The sequence below is a fragment of the Cibotium barometz genome, chromosome 25 (genome assembly GCF_041138505.1).
Source record: "Cibotium barometz isolate CiBa-2024 chromosome 25, ASM4113850v1, whole genome shotgun sequence".
NCBI classification, from domain to species: domain Eukaryota; kingdom Viridiplantae; phylum Streptophyta; class Polypodiopsida; order Cyatheales; family Cibotiaceae; genus Cibotium; species Cibotium barometz.
Genome location: NC_141070.1, coordinates 47,276,365 through 47,294,757, shown reverse-complemented (window position 1 = coordinate 47,294,757; position 18,393 = coordinate 47,276,365). Strand labels below are relative to the sequence as shown.

General features: G+C 37.8%; 1 protein-coding gene across 1 annotated transcript in view; it reads left to right on the top strand.

The window, feature by feature from the left end:
- The first annotated feature begins 15,813 nt into the window (after positions 1-15,813).
- The window catches only part of LOC147624640 (GPI transamidase subunit PIG-U), an 80,363-nt gene continuing 77,783 nt past the window's right edge, over positions 15,814-18,393 (top strand). The window contains exon 1 of the mRNA XM_086819657.1: positions 15,814-16,081. Coding sequence (XP_086675783.1) covers positions 15,904-16,081 — 178 coding nt within the window. The 5' untranslated portion in view covers positions 15,814-15,903. The remainder of the gene's footprint in view (positions 16,082-18,393) is intronic.

Below are 18,393 nucleotides of genomic sequence, written 5' to 3'. Positions count from 1 at the left end.
AGAAATGTGAGCAAGAATGTGCTATATATTTTGCATTCAGATGTATAGGGCCCTGCAAAGACTATGTCTATGGGTGGCGCTGCAAGTACTACATAGTAACATTCATAAACTATAGGTGGCGCTGCAAGTACTACATAGTAACATTCATTGATGACCACACGAGGAAAGTGTGGGTGTACTTCATGTAGGAGAAGAGTGAAGTGTGCACTCATTTTCAAAATTTCAGAGTTATGGCTGAAAAACAAACAGGAAAGCATGTAAAGTGCCTAAGGTCAAATGGAGGGGGAGAATACTTCCCCAATGAGTTCTCTGAATTCTTGCAAAAGAATGGCATTCAGAGACAATTTACATGTAGATACAATCCGCAACAAAATGGAGTTGCTGAGCGGAAAAACAAGCACATTGCAGAGATAGCACGAGCATTGATGGCTGAGAAGAATATGCCACATAGCTATTGAGCTAAGGCTGTGTCTATAGCAGTTTATATCATGAATAGGACTCCTACTGCATCCATACATGATGTAACACCAGAGGAGAGGTTTACTAGCAAGAAACCTAATTTGTCTCACTTGGAAGTTTTTGGATGTATTGCATATGTGCATGTGCCAAATTAGTTACGTATACCAAATGAGTTACGTATACAAGCTGGATCCAAAAGTAGAAAAATGTGTGTATTCCCTTGAGAAAAAGGGATATAGGTATTATAATCCTACTACACGTGGATTGAGGGTAAGCAAGGATGTTGTATTTGATGAGATGAGTAGCTGGTATGTTGCTGAAAAGGATGCTAAGTGGAAATGTGGTTGCACATAATGCAAGTCAGTAATCACAGTCATTAAGTAGACTAGGAGAGTCCTCATCCAGCGGTTCTGTTGATAGACCATGGAGTGGCAGGCTACGTCATAATACCAATCCTGAAAATGTAGTTGGTACATCATATAAAGGCAAAGAGAAAGTGGTTGAGCCCCTTGGTATGCCTGACATTTCTGTAGGGCATTCTCTTGTTAATGGAGATTCTAGTGGATCAGAGATGAGCTTTGATGAGGAGCTTGGGATTCCAGCAACAATGAGGACACCTAGAGGATAGTGGTCCCACCATCTCTATGAATAGAGAAGTAGGCTGAAGGGTTTCATGTCTTGTAGGTGCAAAAGTGGTTGTGTTTGCTTTAGGTGGTTTCTTCTTAGTACCAAGTGTTGTCTCTTTTTCATGCTAGATGCTACACCAAGCTTAGCTATCTTCTCTGGTAGTGTGAGTGGTTTGGTCTCCTTGCCCTTCCCCTTTTGTGGTGGATCCTGAGAGAGGGTGAGACTGAGTCTGATTCCAAGACCATAACGAGCTCTACTCTCCTTAGTACCAAGACCATAACAAGGTCTACTCTCCTTAGTACCAACTTTTTCTTTCTGAGCTTGGATCTTCTGAGGTGGTCTTTAGGGTCTCTTTCACTCTTAGTTTCTTTAATGGTGGCGGATTGGGTCTTAGAGGTAATTCTAATTCTCTTTTGCTTAACTTCTTAGGTGTTTGTGGAGAGGCTTGGTCTTCTGTTGGAGGCCTACATAAATTATTTTGGTGAGAAGCAATCTCATGTACCGAGATATTGCCTCGCCCCATTTTAGAGCTTCTTGATTTCTCTATAGATGTGCTCTATAAAATTCTACATTGTGGCATCTAGCTGTTTATTTATACGCTTTTTATAGCTTAAGCACCACCCTTGAGTCCACCTCTATGAATGCATGCTTGGCTTATAGAAGGATAAGTAAGTCCACACAAACTTTTTGGGCTTTATTAGATATGGTAGCCTCACATCTATCCATCACATTTGTCAAGTGGGGTTTGGTAATCTTAGCTCGAACATCACCACACCCACTTGGCCCTTGAAGCACCTAGGCATGCCCCACTCTTGGCAAGTGATAAGTGCATTTTGTGCATTTTGGATGGACTCACGAGGGTGACCCATTGTCCACATTAGCCTTGGATTGGATCTACTTGAAACACCTTGGTAGTCCTATCGTATGAGCTCATGGCTTAGAATCAGTGAAGGAGATCCATCTCCCATGGCTTTTGGCTTGTTGGCTTTAGCTCTTGAATAAGATTAGGAAGGGTTGTTTTGATGAGGCTTGGAGCTTGTAGAAAATTGTACTTATTACTAGCTCGATAGGACCTATTTGTAAAATAGAGTGAGCAATTTTTGGATCTCAAATCAGATTTGTCCTAGTTCCCCTTCTGGTGAGAAGAACATTCATTGTCATTCCCTCAAGTATGATGGTCACACTCCTTGCCATCCAGTTAATGTTGCAATCATGTTTCTGCAGTCATGAAAAAGACCTTACATGGGGCGAGAGTTGATGCGGTAAATAAGCTTTACTTATCTTTCTCATTCTATAAACAGGCCTAAAACAATTTGCACTAATGCCTTTATAAGCTCAAGGATTGGTTTTCCTAATAAGATCCATCGCATAGGACATCTAGTCCTTCATGATCATATGTCTAAGAGAGCAAGTTTGTCTATATTCTTTTCATTTCCAAGAAAAGCCTTGCGGGCTTCACTTCTTCTTCTATATCATCATTAACCATTGTAACATATGAATAGGCAGGTTGTCTCTCCTCATTTTTTTTTCTTCATGAGCCTTGGCTACTCTTTGAGCTTGTCTCTTCTTTTCAATCTCCTTCTTTCTTGTTTCCTTCTCAAGGGTGAAGTTTGTAGGGATCCACACGTTTTTAGGCTCTTCCCCAAGTTATGCTAGGTCAATTTGTTTAGTTTCCTCAAGTCCATCATGAGACACACCTAGTTCTTTTGGTATCTCTCTTTTCGGTCTTGATACACACCTTTTCATTTTTTATCTTATAGTTTCAAAACTATGATAAGACTTACCTCTGGTTCTTTTCTTGATCATTGTCCTCGAAACTAACCTCTTGGGATTCTTCTTCGATTTGTCTTGTATAGCATTGATTCATTTTCTCCATCCAGAATTGGATATCTTTTTGGAGTCATCTCAGGCTGAATCTATGGGATTATCATCTGTTAAAGTTTTAGAAATCGTAGGATCAAGACATCAGAGCTTGGCTTCTTTGTCAGATCCTTCCAACTAGAATAGAACTCCTTGCAACTAGGATAGAACTCCTTGGCTTCTTTGTCAAATCCTTCCAACTAGAATAGAACTCCTTGCAAAACAAAATGCCATGAGGTGATCTCACCACCTCTATGCCTAAGAAATACCATAACTCACCCAAATCCTTCATCTCAAACTTCTACTTCAAAAGCCACCTGACATCATGTATGTCACCAGTAATAATCACGTCATCCACACATAAATGACTAATAGCATAATCCCTCTATCTATCTTTTTCACATAAAGTGAAAAAGATGTATGTCACCAGTAATAATCACGTCATCCACACATAAATGACTAATAGCATAATCCCTCTATCTATATTTTTCACATAAAGTGAAAAATCTCTATTAGATATCTGAAATCCAATGGTAACAAGGTACTCCCCGATCTTGTTTGACCATGCTCTAGGTACCTGCTCTGAAAATGATGTGCTCAAGTTACCCAAGGCATGGGTAAGTAATGTAAGATGGGAACCTAATGCATCAATTAACATAAACGCTAGAATCTTAATGACCTATCATGCATTAAAAAATAATGGTCCCATGATACTTCTCATGTCCTTCTATCGTTGATTATGGAGTTTGTACATACAAAAAATGTTAAGACTTTGTACGAAACATCTTCGCTAGAGTTTCCATGTATGTTGTTCCATTCATCACATTTTTCAAATACACATAAATTCACTTTGGGTTGAATTATTTTGTATGCGAAATTTGGGAGTCAAGTTGTTGGGGTAGACTTTAGGAGTCATTTATGGAAGATGAGTGATTAAAACAAGATTGTTAGCACTCACATAGTTTACTTTTTACCTTCCTGTTTTCTCTCAATGGGCATCAATTTCAAATTATACATTTTCAACACAAGATCCATACTTCGGTGGGAAAGATTAACCCAAATACGAGAGAGAGAGAGAGAGAGAGAGAGAGAGGGGGGGGTAAGTGCCAATTCAAAGGTATTTAATATTCTTAAGATTATTGTGTTTCAATAAAAATGATAATCTACCATGATGGTCTTGTGCACATGACACTTTGGAGCACAAGAAAATCTCTACTAATTAAGATGCATTTAGAACAAGGCAAAGATGCTAAACCCTCTCATCAGAGAGAGAAAGACTAAACACCTATTTACATACTATAATTGCACTTTATCTATTTTGTGTGTAATACAAGCTTAACAGCAATGCAATTCCTTAAAATTTCATGCTCTCTCTCTCTCTCTCTCTCTCTCTCTCTCTCTCTCTCTCTCTCACACACACACACACACACACACACATGTATCTCCTCCTATGCTTCTTGAATATCCAACAATTGTTCAACTAATTATTCCCCCTTTTTTTGTTCTAAGGTATTCCTCACAAAGTTTCTATAAACCTTTTCGGATGGCGAGACTAAGGTATAATAGAAGGGCTCCATTAGCAAACCATTAAAAGGAGTAGAAACATTGAGATGGGATATTTATAGGTGTAAGGTAAGCCTACATGTGAGGATTGAAAAAGCATGTTCACACACCAATTCCAGCTGCAAGGAACCTTCGATTTTTCCACTTCAACACCGATCGTGACCTTCTACAAGTGTCGGGGCAGAGTGATCTACAAGTGTAGGTCGATTGTGTTCTACAAGTGCATCATTATGTGGTTGTGACATAGGTAGGCCTAAGAGAACTTTTCCTTTTTCATCGTGCATTGTGCACGTAGTTCTTGGAAAGAAAAATTAGAATTTGAATTAGTGAGAAACTCACCAACCATCATCCAATAACCTAATCTAGAAGACCGTTCCATCGGAAGAGTAAGCATTTAGGCAGCACTCATTTATTAATAGAGTGGGTGTTAGATTTTATTTGTTATTAATTCTCATTGGTGTGAATAGGAGTCTACGAGTGAAAAAAGAAAATGAATTAATTAGTGAAAGAGATGCTTTTATTTCCAAGGTGTTGGAAACCATGAACTTATAAGGTTTTGAACCTTATACGTATCAAAAGATTCAAATTAATGGCAATCATCACCTCTCCCAAGCATTCCACCATTTTGATCTTCTTCTATACAATAAGTGTAGGCAGTTTTGCTTTTGTTGGGGTCATAGGCCTTCGATTATGGTGCTGGTCTTCTCTTCATGGGTAGATGACCATTCTTTGCCCCCTCTCTCCATCTTCTCTTGCACATGATAGAGTGCGGCCGGTTAAAATGCCTTGTGGTTCACTTTTGCTTCTTTTGTTGAGCTCTATCCTTGCTAAACTTTTGCACATATTATCAAAATTAAAGTCAATAATGAGGTCGAAATCTCAAAGACCTCTCAAATGAATTTTTTTAACAAAAAGGCATGGGTCTCAAAGGCATTTTCAAAACCCAAAGTCAATAATGAGTCGAAATCTCAAAGACCACACAACTTTTTAAATTACAACTTGGTTAAGAAACTTAAGTTGCCTCAAGTCCCAAGTTCTCATACGTATATAGTATCATTAGCCAATGGCTATGATAAAGATGAGTGGCATACTGTGGTAAACTAAGCTTGGATAAAAATTCAAGAGTATGAAGCACTTTTGGATTTTCAAGTGATACGTTTGTCGACCGCCACAGATGTAATTCTAGGGAGAGAATGGCTATTTTAATCGGGGAAAAACTTTCAAGAAGCTATTTGCATAATACACTAACATTTTAGCATAAAGGAAATTTTATTACATTGCAAGGAGAGCACAATGTACCATCTTCTCCTTTGATATGTAACATTGAGCTCCAAAAGCTTCATCAAGATAATGAAATAGAACAAAGGTTTTTCTGTTATGCAATGTCTCAATTTAAAAAGCATTGTGAAAAGCTTTTAAAGTATTTGTGAAGTAGTTAATTCTTCTTTGAATAATTTATTAGATAATTTAAAGATGTTTTTTTGAAAACATTGCCAAAAGGTTTACCTTTGGACAAAGGGATAAATCATCCAATAGAAGTTTTAAAGGATTCAAAGCCAAATATTAAGCTACCTTATAGAGTAAGTTTGATTGAAAGACAAGAAGTTGAATAAAAATTGATTGAATATTTAGAACAAGGCTTTATTAGGCCAAGTAAATCTCCTTGGGCTTCACCAATATTATTTGTGAAGAAAAAAGATGGATCTATGCACTTGTGCATAGATTATGGTGGATTGAATGCAATCACAATAATAATAAAAAATTTCCTATTCACTTGTGCATAGATTATCGTGGATTGAATACAATAAAAAAATAAATTTCCTATTCCCATGATAGATGATTTGTTTGATCAACTCAAAGGTGCTAAATATTTTAGTAAGATATATTTAAGGTCTGGATATCATCAAGTAAGAATTAGAATTGAAGATGCTCTAAAAATAGCATTCAAGACATCTTTTGGGCACTATGAGTTTTTAGTTATACCTTTTGTTCTAGCCTAATGCTCCCACTACTTTTATGAACATGATCAACACTGTACTTCATCCTTATTTAGGAAAATTTTGTGGTGGTTTTTTATTGATGATATACTATCTTTAGTCAAAATGAACAAGAACATATTGAGCACTTAGAAAAGTATTTCAATTATTGAGGACAAAAATTATTTGCTAAAAAGTCTAAATGTGATTTCTTCAAAAAAAAAGTGCAATATCTTAGATACATAGTATTCAAGGAAGGGATTTGTATGGATCCTAATAAAGTTGAAGCTATATTGAGATGGAAGGCCCCGTTTAATATAGATGAGTTACAAACCTTTTTAAGACTTGCATGATTCTATCAAAAGCTTGTAAGGAATTATGCTAAGATTGTTGTTCCAATGACAAACGAGCTTAAAGGAAAAGGAAAACAATCTAGTTGGACTCATGAGATCAACAAACTAATTTTGAAAATTTGAAAGTAGCAATAGCTACTGCTTCTATTTTCCAAATAGTGGATCCAAACGAACCATTTGTATTGGAAACGGATGCTAGTAATTTTGTTGTGGGAGTAGTATTATTGCAAAAGGGAAGGCCAGTTGCATTTGAAAGTAAAAAGTTGGACAAAGCTCAAAGTAACTATTCAACTTATGAAAAAGAACTATTTGCAATTGTGCATGCTCTTTAAAGGTGGCGTCATTATTTGTATAGTGCTAATTTTGAAGTATTGTCTAACCATGAAAGTCTTAAATGGTTAAGTACTCGAAAGGAGTTAAAAGGTAGGAAAGCTAGATGGGCTGAAATCCTACAAGAGTTTGATTTTCAAATTAGATATAGAAAAGGAAAATTTAATGTCGTGGGCAAATGCTCTAAATCGAGAACCCATGATAAATGAGTTGAGGAAAATGTGCTAATGAGCTATCAAGTAGTTTGGAATTACTTGATTAAAAAAGATAACTCTCAAATAGAGAGTAAAGAAAATGTAGCTAGTGATAAAAGGGTGTCACTTAAAAAAGATAATGGTTCAAAGGAAATGTAACTAGTGATAAAAGGGTGCCACCAAAAAAAAGATAGTGGTTCAAAGGAATCACTTAAAGAAGTGTCAATAAGTAAAAAAGAAGGGTCAATCGTTGGAAAAAAATTTCCATCGATTAATGGGTGCTTGTTACATAAAGGTCGCATTTTTGTGTACCCACAAAGAAGAAAATATTCGTGAGAATATTTACTAGAATTTCATGACACGGGGCACCCAAGAATTTCCAAGACCTATGAGCTTGTTAAAAGACAGTTTTATTGGGCAGGTTTAAAGAAGAATGCCCTAAGTGCCAAGTCAATAAAGCTGAGCACCTAAAAGTAGGTGGAATATTACAACCACTAAAACTTCATGAGGGTAAGTGGGAAAGTATTTCTATGGATTTGATAGTGGGACTACCCCGAACAAGTAGAGGGCATGATTTAGTGTGGGTAGCAGTGGATAGGTTAACCAAGTTGGTACAATTTATACCAACTAAAAAATAAGTAAAAACATCAGAATTGGCTAGAATGTTTATCCATCATCTAGACAGATTGATTGTATGGATTGCCAACAGATATAGTAAGTGACCGAGATACAAAGTTTACAAGCCATTTTTGGAAAGAAGTGTTCAAAAAGTTGGACACCAAACATAGTATGAGTACGTCTAAACATCCACAAAGTGATGAACAGACAGAAAGGGTTAATCAAGTCCTAGAAGATATGCTTCGAGCATAAGCTAATCATAAGCAAAACAATTGGGATGAGTATCTTTCATTATTAGAATTTACTTATAATAGTGCTAGACATTCTGCTACTGGTTTTAGTCCATTCATGCTAATGTATGGATTTCAACAGCACCCATAGCAGTTGGGTTACAAAAAGAAAAATTGCAGTGTAAAAGAATTTCTCAAAGGCATGCAAGACATGTTAAACGTTGCAAGAAGCAACGTTAAAAAAGCTCAAGATCATTCTATTAGTTATGAGAAAGGTAAAAGAAGATCAATTAATTTTAGGAAGGTGATTTAGTTTATGTAAAGGTTTCTAAAAAGTTATAAACTTTAAAAAGTGGAAAAGTTCCAAAGTTAAGTCCAAGGTATTGTGGTCCTTATACAATACTTTAAAAAATTGGAAGTATAGCTTACAAGGTAGCTTTAAAGTTTCTGAAAAGTCAGAAACTTTAAAAAGTGAAAAAGTTTCAAAGTTAATTCCAAGGTATTGTGGTCCTTATATAATAATTAAAAAAATTGAAAGTGTAGCTTACAAGTAGCTTTACCTAAAGGATCTAGAGTACATCCTGTGTTTCATGTTAGTAGACTGAAATGCAAGATGGGAAACAATGATATCATCATTGGAAAAGAAGCAGTAGTTGATTTTATAAAACCACCTATTCTTTCACATGAGCCTAAAAAGATTCTTGAATATCGAGAATAGAAAACTAGACATTTTGTGTTTAAAGAATGTTTATTAAAGTAGAAACATAGACCAGAAGAAGGATCAACTTGGGAAAGAGTGGTTACACTAAAAAAAAGATTTTCTGAGTTTGTTTTTGAGGACGAAAACTTTGCTTTCAAGGGGGAGGAAATGTTATGAAACTGATAGGAAACACTAAGGTAAGACTAGGAAAGATTATTTATATGTAAAAGGTTGCATATAAAATGAGGTTCAAGGGATTTCAAATAGGAAATACCTAAGAAATAGTTAATAGACATTAAAGTTAAAGTAAAAAGGAAAGTAGATGGTGCATAATGGAAGCCCAAGGGACACAGAAGTAGGCGCCCTCTCCTTCTAGGGGTGGTTGAAGAGGCATTGAACAAGGAAAAGGCAATGTCTAGCAATGAAAGGTCAAGGGACTGAAGTTAGAAGGTCATGCACCACTTAGGCCTATGTAACCATGAGTTTAGGGACTATTTGGGATATGGTTAGGTGGAGAATCAAAGTACTAGTCTTACAAGTCCTCAAGCTTATAATGCAAGGAGCATTACATAGGGAGTGAGTATGAGTAGCCCAAATGAAGTACAAGACTAGTAAGCAGTAACATAGGCAAAGCAAGGATAATCCCATGTATGGAAGCCCAAGAGCATGTACCCAACTCCTATAAAAAGGAGCCATTTTCAAGTAAAAGGAGCATGTACCCAACAGCATGTACCCAACTCCTATAAAAAGGAGCCATTTTCAAGTAATGAACAAATCACTTACACTCATCTCAAGTCTCTTTATGTATCTAAGCTAATTTATCTTAGTGTCTAATTATACTTGAGTGCATCTTAATTAGCACACACTCATGATGAGTTTTCTTAATTTCTATCCATCTTAGATTAGTGGTCATCAGTGTAAGATTAGTTTTTAAGATGGTAGATGTCTTGTCATTTAGGAGAGCTTGATGCATGATTCTCAACATGGTATCAGAGCTAGGATGAGACTCTCCAGTTTTTAGGAAATCATTAGATTTCATTAGCAAGTGTTTTAGTCTTAGATTGGGTTTATCTTCTCTTCTAACAAATGATTTTAGCAAATTATTAGATTTCATTTACAAGTGTTTTAGTCTTAGATTTTAGCAAATGATTAGATTTCATTAGCAAATTTTTTAGTCTTAGATTAGCTTTATCTTCTCTTCTAGCCCTCTTGCATTAGGTTTGTGTTTCTCATTAGGGATATCAAGAGCAACTTTGAAAGCAGCCAACAGTCAAGTTCAAGAAAGAAGCTAAAACCTTCAAGAGAAGCCGTAGAGCTAACTCATCAAGAGAAGAGACAGGGTGTTTCTCCATAGCCATAGCACAAAACCTTTTAGTGCTTCAATCAGTAGTAATGCTCACATTTGAGCATCGTGATAAGGAGAAAAAGGAGAGAGCATCAATAGTTGCAAGGAGGTTGCCTACAAGCTCCTAGAGTGTAGCAGCCAACAAGGACCTTCTCAAAAGCTCACACAACGAGTGAGGCAAAAGAGACTTAAGCAAGAGAGCGACACCATAGCCAAGAGAAAGAAAAGCTAGGCTAAAGGAGTTGGCCAACCACAATAGCGAATCTGCTCAAAGCAATAGAGAAGTGAAGAATGGGCTTTATAGAAGCACATTCTTCCCTATGCAAATCTGCCAACACTTCACCTAAATCAGACGACCAATACAAGTAGCAGATCTACCAGCACAGCATCAGAAAAGAAAAATGCACAACGCGACTTTATTAACAGCAACTGCAGTGGCAACATTAGAAAAGAAAAATGCTAATGGTGGCCACATATAAAAAGTAAACATTAAAAATTTTAAAGAGATAAGGTTATCTTTTTTCTTTGGAGTAAAAGAGCCCTCCTTAAGAGGAAATTCACATGGAATTTGAAAACTATGTTTTCACATGGGATCCACTAGCATGGATTTTACCAAAATGGGCTTCCACAAGACAACAATCATCACCATCAATGTTCATCAAAAGCCATTGTGTAATCCTTGTTGTAAAAGCGGCCAAATGAGCACTCTAACGTATGTGTGTGAAAAAAAAGCATATAACCCTTGTAAAAATTCTGCAACCAAATGAGTATGCAAGCATATGTGTGCATAATCAAAGCAAATGTGCATACACATCATAAGCAAAAAATCATAGATTCATCAATCACTCTTCTATGTATGCTCGAAGCACAAGTACATGAGACAGTCCTTTAAGAAAACAAGGTTTCTATGCAAGTTTTGAGTTTTGATTTTCTTTTGAGTACAATGAGTATATCTTAAATTTGTATCCCCAAAACTTCATACACGTAATACTAAATTTCAAAACAGAATTCCTCAAATTCTGTAACCTTGATCCTCAGATCAATTCAAAGGGTCTCAACTTAGTTTCAGATTTGGTGGGTGATTTGAGTCTATTTTCCTGAACTGATCACATCGTCTTTCCTTGAAACTGATGAAAGAGTTTGGTCTTGGTCATAGTCTGATTCAGGTTTCGAGTTTGAAGGTTCTTCTCCTAAACTATCTTTCTCAAAAAGGGGGTGATATTTCAATTACTATTTTACTGAATTTCATTCATTGAATATTCACTTAACTGACTTCTAAACTAATCACGAATTCCTATGAGGAATAAATTAATCATTTATCTGATGTTTGGGAAGCACACTTTACCACCTAAGAGTAGCTAGAGAGCACCTAGTGGAAGTGATATAAATGTAAATATTCTTGACCACCTGAGTAGCTAATCAAGCACCCAAGGGGGGTGATGTTCCATGTCCAAGTCCAAATGTCAATCCACCTACCACCTACATTAAGGTGGGGTGAAGTATTTGTAAACCTCGCATCTAACCACCTTGTAGTAGCCTAAAGAATATGGCAACAAGGGGGTGTGTTGAGAAATGAGGTGCCATTGAGCACAAGGAAGAGGTAGGGAGTGAGTATGAGTAGTCCAAATGAAGTACAAGACTAGCAAGTATCCACATAGGCAAAGAAAGGATAATCCCACACATGGAAGCCCAAGAACATGTACCCAACTCCTATAAAAAGGAGCCATTTTCAAGCAATTTGCACTCATCTCAAGTCTCTTTATGTATCCATGCTAATTTATCTTGGTGTTTAATTGTACTTGAGTGCATCTTTAATTGATACACACTCATGATGAGTTTTCTTCATTTTTATCCACCTTATATTAGTGTTATCATTAGTGTAAGATTAGTTTTTGATTAGGTAGATGTCTTATCATTTTTATACACCTTAGATTAGTGCTATCATTAGTGTAAGATTAGTTTTTAATTAGGTAGATGTCTTATCATTAGGAGAGCTTAATCCATGATTCTCAACATTTGGTTGGCTATCATTTAGCTTGAGAGAGCACCTCACACACCATTCACCACCACCACTACATCACTTGCACACCAACCAAATCATTTCACACACCATTCACATCCACATCATTTGACACACCATTCACCACTTCACACACCTTTCACCACCACATCATCTCACTCGCCATCCACTTCATGTCATCTTATTTACCATCCCTTATCATCCACCACTATATCATCTCACTTATCTACCATCACTATATCATGTCACTCATGTACCATCATGTCATATTACAGACCTCACTCCAATTCACGATCACACCACCACTTCTCTTAAGTTGTCAAGTGTGACAAGAATAGACCATGGAGCGTGGATCCTGTATTTTCCCTAAAGAAAAGAGTGCTTGATTTGAAAGACTTCAAGAAAATGAAATCACAATTAGATTAGCATAGATAGAAGAAGAGGAGATGAGAGAGTGTAAGAGTAGTAGGTAGAATTATGGTGTTCCCCTTGTTAGTGAGGTGCTAGCTCTTCTAGGTGAGATTTAGAAGAGGAAGGAGTTGATCTAGCACATAGTGGGCTACCTTAAGACTTTAACAAAGTAGCCGCCCACATGACGAATGAGTATAATCATGGGAAAGATACTTATGTGTGCGATGGTTTAAGCAAATTCAAGTGCTCCAGGAGTTTTTTTTTCACTAGAAAGAAGGAGAAATTTCAAGGAGTCTATCAACTACCACAAAAAATGTAATACCCTCTTTGAGTAGTTTCCATTTAATTTCATGTTAGGAATGTCTAATAGCTCCAACGTCCTTGGAGTTATTCTTGGCTACACTTAAAACATTTACTTACTTTCTCTCTAAAACTGTAAGCATTCACTCACGTGTCTAACAACATCCTCCTTTAAACCAAATTAGTAAAACAACATTATGAAATTTCTTATTTAAACCCAAACATGACCAAAAAAAGAAACTCCATTACAACCTCTCAAGATTGAATTCTTGAATTTAGACACATTTGGTAGACATAACTTTTTCTTAAAGTATAAATTCATCTTTCCCTTTGGCCCATGATGTTTAAGGATGTTTGACTCTTAAAATAAGGATCAATCCTCAAGAAACTTTTAAAATAAAGATTAATCCTCAAGGCACTTTTAAAATAAGGATCAATCCTCAAGGCACTTTTAAAATAAGGATCAATCCTCAAGGCACTTTTAAAATAAGCATCGGTTCTAAAGGAACTTTTAAATATAAGGATCAATCCTCAAGGAAATTTTAATTTCATCTTGTAATTTCAATCTCACTATGGTGATTACATTGTAAAGAGGTCTTATGCTAAGAGAATTCGCCACCTTGTTTTATTTACTCGTGAGATACTTGATGTCAAAGTTGTAGCATAACAACTCCATCAATTTCCTTTGGTGATTGTTAAGAAGGGGCCGAGTAAATAGATATTTTAGAATTTGGTGGCTAATTCTTGGTTCAAATTTTGTCCATAGCAAAAAATGCCTCCAATGCTTTAATGCATGAGTTGGTGCTACTAGTTATAAGTCATGAGTTAAATACCTTGTATCATAATCATCTATATAATTTTAGAATTTGGTGGCTAATTCTTGGTTCAAATTTTGTCCATAGCAAAAAATGCCTCCAATGCTTTAATGCATGAGTTGGTGCTACTAGTTATAAGTCATGAGTTGAATACCTTGTATCATAATCATCTATATAATTTTTTAGGGCATTGCATGCTATCATGAAAAGGTGTATCTATCTATTTTTTAAAGGACGTTGCATTCTATCATGAAAGATATATCTATCGGAGGGATCTTCATGATACGATATTCTATCATTTTGTCCTTGACAACCTCAGATGCTTTTTGACATTTTCATCCCATCCAAATCTAAATTCTTTCTTAGTTAAATCTAACAAAGGAGGCTATCTTAGAAAAGTCAATGTGTTTCCTTACATAATTAGCTAATCCATCCAAGAAAGCTTCTCAAATCTTTGACACATTTGGGAATTGGCCATTCTAGGCTTTCTTTGATGTGGTCAAGATTACATAACCTACATATACAGATAGACAATTTGCTCTCTTTATTGGCAAAGAAACATTAAGACATTTCAACATAAAGCTTATTGTCCCTTTAAATTTGCAAAGCTTTTTGAAATATACCTTGTGCTCTTTATTACTAGCATGAATACTCATGAACTGTTGTTCATAAAAATTGTGGGTATATTTGACAAGCGAAAACTGTAAAATTTGTCCATTAAAGTTGTCTTTAAGATGTTTTTATCTTTTATCCAAATTTGGTGATATCCATACTTGAGCTCAATCTATGAAATGACTTTGGCCTTAAACAATCATACCAATAAGTCATCGGTGTGTAGCCTTTATATGGTAAAGGGTATTTGTTCTTGATGGTCAATTTACAACCCTCTATAGTCCACACAAATGTGGGAGCTTCATTTCCTTTTCTTATGGAAAAAGATAGATATGACTAGCCTAGTATAATCTTGCTTCAATATGTCATCAAGTTAGCAAGTTGATGTTTCAAGTTAGCATAAACGCAACACATCGAATGACAAAGGGCTTTTATTAAAAGGAGTGACTTATTCTATGAGCTCTATTACATAATCTAGAGGTTTAGGAGCATGCATTCTTAGAAGGTCTTCCACAAAATCTTCTAAGAGTCTCTTGACATAAGAAGGGTAGCTATCCTTTTTTACATAGTGTGATAGCCTTGTCAAATCCCATGAACCAACTTCATGGGGAGATTTTTGGCCATAAATCTTTCAATTTCCTAAGATTCATTATCTCATGAACAAGCCTCTCATTTAAGCTATTAGTAACTCTAGAATGAATTACATAGGCTCTTAAAACTTATTGATAGCTTGTAACAACAATGTGTTTGGAAAATTACTATGAGTCTCAATACTCAAAATTAAAAACCAAGCAAAATCAAAGTCTTTGAGCCTTTTTACCCAAAGCAAACTCCAAACACACATAGTCTTTACATAGATCTGATTATTATATTGGATTGACACCTGATTACTCTGGAAGAAAGGAGTTGGAATCTAGGATCTTCGTCCTTAACTTGTCTTGAAAACCTTGATCCAAGAGCCCTGGTTCTCCAACGAGGGACCAAAAACAATCATTCTAAGAAACTTTAGCACCCAAACTTCACGTGAGACCATCCCATTACACTTGATTGATCTATTTCTTGGTCCTCAAAACCCTATGGTTCCATCCACTTGCCTTTATTTGGGTAAGTTACCAATCCCCCAATTCATGGAATTCGTTGAGAAGTAAAAGTGTGTTACGAGCATTAAGTTTATCTACATCCACTAATGGCTCCTAGTAGTGATTAGTGAATGGTATCCCAAACTAGACTACTTAGGCAAAGGTTAGGAGTAGACTAATGATTAGTGAATGGTATACCAAACTAGACTACTTAGGCAGAGTAGGGGTGAGATTACCAAGGATGTACTAATTAATACATCCACTAGACTACTTAGGCAAAGGTTAAGAGTAGGGGTGAGAACAACGATGTACTAATACATCCACTCCTAGTGTATGGTATCCCAAACTCGACTACGCACAATGGCTTCGTAAACAGCGTGTACAGTTCGAGGAGAGCGAATTGCAAAGGATATGGAGAAGGATGTTGGGACATCAGGTGGTGGTGGTGGTGGATGGAAGGCGAGGCTGTTGTTGGGGCTTGGATGGGCGGTGGCGCTGCTCCTCCGGATTGCTTGCGTGCTGCTGGGGGCGCCCTCGCTGCTCGGCCGCCGAGTGGAGATCTCCACCCCTGTCAACAGCATCACTCGATGTGAGTCTCTCATCCATTGCATTACGTCTACGAAACAGAATTTTGAGCACTTCGGATTGTTTCTAAGACGCTTTTGTGACACAAGAGGACATTAAAGCATAATTTTACAAGCTCCCACTACTGTTTTCGAATCATCAGAATGCCATTGCCTGCCCATCAACACCTGCCCCCGGCCCGTCCTCAGATAGTTTGACAAAGGGGATGGGCAGGCTACTACCAACGTTTTCCTCAGCGATTAGAGTGCCATTTGCACATCATGAGGGGTAGAAGCTAACTTTTGTTCTTAAGAGCACCAATGGCTGTTATCACGTGATTAGCTCCTTGACTATACATAATGCGTACATTTTTTCATTTTCAAAACACGTGTTTGACACTGGTATCTGAGGATGTGCTCTTTGTCCTTTTCCCACGGTAAGCATGCTTAGGGTGGTTACAGAATAGGAACCTGCCCGTCACTGCCTGCCAACACCATCGCAGGGAAGGAATTCCAGCCATCAACTGATGGCTAGCATCTACTGTTCAGCTACACACAGGGTGAAAACCTATTTCTTCTTTTCTATAAGCGGGGCCCACAGTAGCATTTAGAAATTCTAAGCAGAGCAAGCAATTAACTCATTGGGATTGGCTTGGTGTTGGTTGCCAGCTGCATGTGCAGCTGTGTTTGAGTGCACATCAAAAGCTTGGGAATGGGCCCTAGCTGGGAACTGAGCTGGGTTCTCCTTTGGTGGGGGCTTGGGTCTAGCGTGTATCTAGTGTGTTGGCAGTGTTGTCCCATCAGCGAAACCGGCCTTGGAGTGCACCAAACAACAGTCTCATTTGTAAGTTTTTGTATCAAGCTTTACGAGCATATCTTTCTTTGTCTCCCTGGTTTGTCCACTCGGACTGTGGATGGAAACTCCTTGTGGCGACAACCTCACTATTCGTGTCCTAATCTGCTGCACTTGTGGCTTGTCCTTCTCCATCTGTCTCTTGGGCTTAGCACTGTCCAATGCTCTGGAGGAAAGCTGTAACGAGTGTCTGACACTGGCTTTGTTCTCCTTACCTCCTTTGGCTCTCCATGAGTCGGTTTCTGTGTGTCTGTATTCTATCCAGAAAGAGTTTGGTTCTCATACTTTTATGACTCCGCAAAGAGGATTAAATCCCTTACTCAATAGTTAGTGAAAGTGGCCTTTAATCTCATAGTATCTTGGGCATCAAAGGATGGCATGCTCCTCGGTCTCAACCTCACGAATAGCACATACCGTGCATGTTTGCAGCTTTCAATCCTCACATGTGAATGCAACCTCTTTTCTTACTTCGATGTGGAGCTATGTGATGACACCTGGAGCTAGCTCTGTCAGAATATGCAGCGGAGATGAAGACAAAATCTGAAAACTCAAGAGCAAGTGCACTGCAGAAAAACAGCAATAGAGAAGGAGAGAGAGAGGCGTGTAACTCTGCTATATATCCACAAGAAAATCCCGAAATCTAAATACTACATGTGTGGGGGAAAGGGGCCATTCTATGGCCCCTATGATCCAGTCGGCCAGTAGCAAGGACAGTCGACAGCCATATAATGACACCCGACCTGTTGAACTCCCAGTTGGCCAGCTTCAATCAGTCGGCCATCACACGTGTGAAGTTGGCCAGTAGTAGAGAGAAGCAGGACTAGTCAGCCATCACCTAGATCACTCCATGAACCACAGGACAGCCTCCCACACCTGGTAAAAATAGGAAAAAAATAGGGAAAAATATGGAGAGTGGGAACAAATGAGAAAACACCTAAATCGGGCGGGCACACCCACAACAGAGGCCTTGGTGTAAATAGACAGATAGGAGATGACTGCTAACACCCCCTCTCAGCTCCTGGATGTGGAACCAACCCCAGTGAGTTGGAGTGCTGCCGGAGCATAGCCTGAGGTAGAGACTTCGTGAAGAGGTCCGCCGCATTGTCCTCCGTCGAACAATAAAGAAGCAAGATGTCACCAGCCAAGATCTTCTCACGTACAAATCGTGTGTCCCAATGAGACTTCAACAGCGTTCGCATGAATGAGCTCACCAGCCCCACAGAAAAGCTCAAGTCCAATCTGGTGTTCAGCAACCAGATCAATGAACCAACCAGCATCCGGTATAGAGAGGCATCAATTGGCTCACAAGGATCATTCACTGTCAGCTTCGTGTTCGGGTCCATCGGCGACGTAAGAGGCTTGTAGTTCTCCATCCCAAAGGCCTCAAGCAACTCATGAACATACCGCTGCTGAGAGACAAAAAACCCCCTCTGGGTTTGCCAGATCTCCAATCCCAAGAAGAAGTGGAGTAAGCCTAAGTCGGTC